Source organism: Pararge aegeria, chromosome 26 (assembly GCF_905163445.1).
Source record: "Pararge aegeria chromosome 26, ilParAegt1.1, whole genome shotgun sequence".
Classification (NCBI taxonomy): domain Eukaryota; kingdom Metazoa; phylum Arthropoda; class Insecta; order Lepidoptera; family Nymphalidae; genus Pararge; species Pararge aegeria.
Window position 1 is genome coordinate 9,802,058 of NC_053205.1, and position 3,076 is coordinate 9,805,133.

General features: G+C 57.6%; 1 protein-coding gene across 1 annotated transcript; it reads right to left on the minus strand.

The window, feature by feature from the left end:
* Nucleotides 1–247: 247 nt before the first annotated feature.
* On the minus strand, nt 248–1,507 carry LOC120635179. Its single transcript, XM_039906113.1, has 2 exons — nt 652–1,507; nt 248–360 (listed from the first exon to the last, which is right to left on the minus strand). The coding sequence occupies exons 1-2, from the start codon at nt 1,505–1,507 to the stop codon at nt 248–250; spliced, it is 969 nt and encodes a 322-aa protein (XP_039762047.1).
* Nucleotides 1,508–3,076: the final 1,569 nt, after the last annotated feature.

The window sequence follows — 3,076 nt, forward strand, 5'->3', positions numbered from 1 at the left end:
CGGTAGTGGGACAAGACCTCTCCCTGCCGGCTGTGGTCAGGGCCATGGCCGGCAGTGAGACGTCTTGGGATGCGATAGTCTCGTTCTGCGAAGACGTGATGACGCAGAAGGAGGCAGCGGAGCGGCTGAGAGAGGATGCCGTGGACTCCCAGCCGATCCGCCGCAGGAGAGTCGGGCGCAGGCGGCTTGCACAAGACCGCCGCCTGCCCCCATAAGGAGGACCTTCGGGCGATAGATGCGGGGACATTTACCGCCCGTGGGTCCTCGTGCTGGAAGGCGCACTTTGTGTTCTAAGTGCGCCTTTGGCGAATGAGGGGGCACGAATTGCCCCCGGAGAAGGGTCCGCCGGAGCGGACGCCGCTGGCTGGGTCGCGGTCGTGTGCGAAAGCGTTCCCGTAACCCAGTCACCAGGCGAAGTGTTTGAACACCGTGGGTTTAGTCGGTAAGAGTCCGACATAACCATTGCACCTCCCCGGGTGTGTTGGTATCCATGAGGATTCAAAACTCAAAAGGATTCAAAAAATCCAGGAAACAAAAGACGAGCTCATCGACAGGGCCAGGAGTGCGGTCTCCTCGATAACGTGCGAGACTCAGAAGTCCAACAACCTCTAGTCCTACACTTAAAACGGTGCAGATATTTTGAGAACCCACCATGTCCGGTTAGAATTTGCGTCTGTAGTGCCGTATGCTCCAATTTTCGGATTTCCCGGTATGCTTCGATGGCGTCTGGGTAAAACACTTTCGTCGTTGCAGCTGTCTCGCCGGATCTATACCTCAGATTCCATTCCTCCATTGTTTTTATTCGAAGCTGACGCTTGACGAATGAAATCGGGCATTGGTCATAGTCAGGTTTGCGCTTGAGGTTGAGCGCTGCTTCTTTTGCCAGTTTATCGGCCCTCTCATTACCCTCCAACCCTGCGTGGGCTTTCACCCAAAATAACGAAACAGTTTTATTTTGGGAGTGGCAATTATTTAAATTGCCTCTTATTTTGGTCACTAGGGGGTGGAGGGAATGTCCACCAATCACCGCCTCGAGGAATGATCTGGAGACGCTGTAGATACCGAACGTCTGCTCTTGGCTCTCTAGGATCAGGGTGGTCGCTTTTTCTACTGCTAGAAGTTCAGCCTGATAGACCGTGCAGTGAGAATCTAGCTTTAGCTTGAGGGCTTTGGTTTCAGACACATCATTCCATATGGATATTGCTGCGCCAACCTTGCCCTCAATTTTGCTACCATCTGTATAGATTCTCACTGCTTGATCGTTGTGCCTGTTTACTTCTTCCTGATCCGTGAGGCTTGTGAATTTGTAGTCTCTATTTGTTGCCGGATGTGGTAGTGTGGCATACTTGGCACTTCTTTCTACCTCCCTGTCCCCCAGCTCCGGCAGAGTAACACCCCTTCTCACTTCATACAGAGAGGCTGCTTCCCAAACTCTGAGATCGAGGGGAAGTATCCCCGCCAGGAGCAGAACGGCGTTCAAGGAGACCGTTCGGTAGGCCCTTACCATTTTCTGCCCAAAACCTCTCGGATCACCGCTACATTCGGTTCGAGGTTTCCTCCATCCCGGCGGCTACCCGAATAGTGAGCCGACCCGTGCCCGGGGACAGCCCTCGATGGGCTGTCCCCGGGCACGTGACGTGAGGAGGAAGCCGAGTGCCTCGGCCAGGCCATGTTGCAAGTTTGCGACGCGGCCATGCCACGGATCGGTCCTCAGCCTCCGAGGGGTGCAGTGTACTGGTGGTCCAGCGAAATAGCGCAGTTGCGCAAATCTTGCGTGGCTGCGAGACGCCAGTACACCCGGTGCAGACGACGGCGTCAGCGGAACGCAGACGCGGAGCAGCGCCTGTACGGCAATTACCGGGAAGCCGTCGGGACCTTGAAGGTGGCAGTGGCAACAGCCAAGAATCTGGCGGAGGAGGAGAGCTAGCCTCGACGCCGATCCCTGGGGCCGGCCATACAAAATGGTTAGGCGTAAGCTTCGCCCCAGGGCCCCACCGCTAACTGAATCTCTTCAGCCTCAGCAACTGGAGTTAGTGGTGGGGACTCTGTTCCCCAGGAGGGATGGCTTGGAGCCACCGTGTATGGCGCCACCCATCGGTGCTGCGGACGCGTCTTTTACGGGCGCGCCCGAAGTCACCGAGGGAGAACTGAGGGCGGCGCTGCTGCGGCTTCGAGCCAAAAACACTGCTCCGGGACCCGACGGCATTCCCGGCCGGGCCTGGGTCGTGGCTTTGGGTCGTGGAGACTCTGTCAGACCATCGGTACATCCGGTGGAGAGTCTCCGCATCCTGCTCGTTGCCTCAAAGTCAGACCGGAGGAGGGAGAGTAGTGTTTCCGAGATGGTCCCTAGCCCGCCTCGACCGGGAAATGGTGGAGGAAGGAGCCATTGTTGAGGCCTGGAACGCAGCCACCCCGGTGCTGACTGACGTTGAGGAGAGGGCGAGGCGTTTCCGCATCGCATTGACGAGGGTATGTGATGCAGCGATGCCCCGGACCAGGTGCCTCCCAGCCCGGAAGGCGGTTTACTGGTGGTCGCAAGAAATTGCTGCTCTCCGTTGCGACAGTAATCGGGCGCGCCGGGCTTACACCCGTTGCCGCCGAAGAAGGCCACTGGACGCGCCGGAAGAGGATCGCCTATATAAAGAGCTCCAGAGGGCAAAAAGGGCATTCCAGGTGGCCATCGCTAATGCCAAGGACTCCGCCAGCGAGGAGTTCCTGGCAACCCTGAATAGGGATCCATGGGGTCGGCCATACCGCATCGTCAGAGGTAAGATGCGGAGTGCCCCATCCATGAACTCCATGGAGCCGGAGCTCCTTAATCGGGTGGTGTCTGGACTCTTTCCTCAACCACCAGCTTTTACGCCCCCGACTATGACGATTCCATCATTCGGGGAGCGAGAAGAGTCGATAGAAGCCCCTCCATTCACAGAGGATGAATTAGGAGAAGCGTGGAACCACCTGCGGCGGTGCAAGAAGGCACCGGGACCGGATGGAGTCCCGGGAAGAGTCCTGGCGCTGGCCTTGAGGCACCTCGGGAGCCACCTTAGGCAGCTATTTAATGACTGCCTGGAGGCGG

Excerpts from the sequence above, each read along its gene's own strand:
- LOC120635179 (XM_039906113.1), bottom strand. The coding sequence starts at position 1,507 with ATGGTAAGGGCCTACCGAACGGTCTCCTTGAACGCCGTTCTGCTCCTG. Across the intron at positions 361-651 it reads GCAAATTCTAACCGGACATG|CGGCGTCCGCTCCGGCGGAC; the intron begins GTGGGTTCTCAA and ends CGACCCAGCCAG.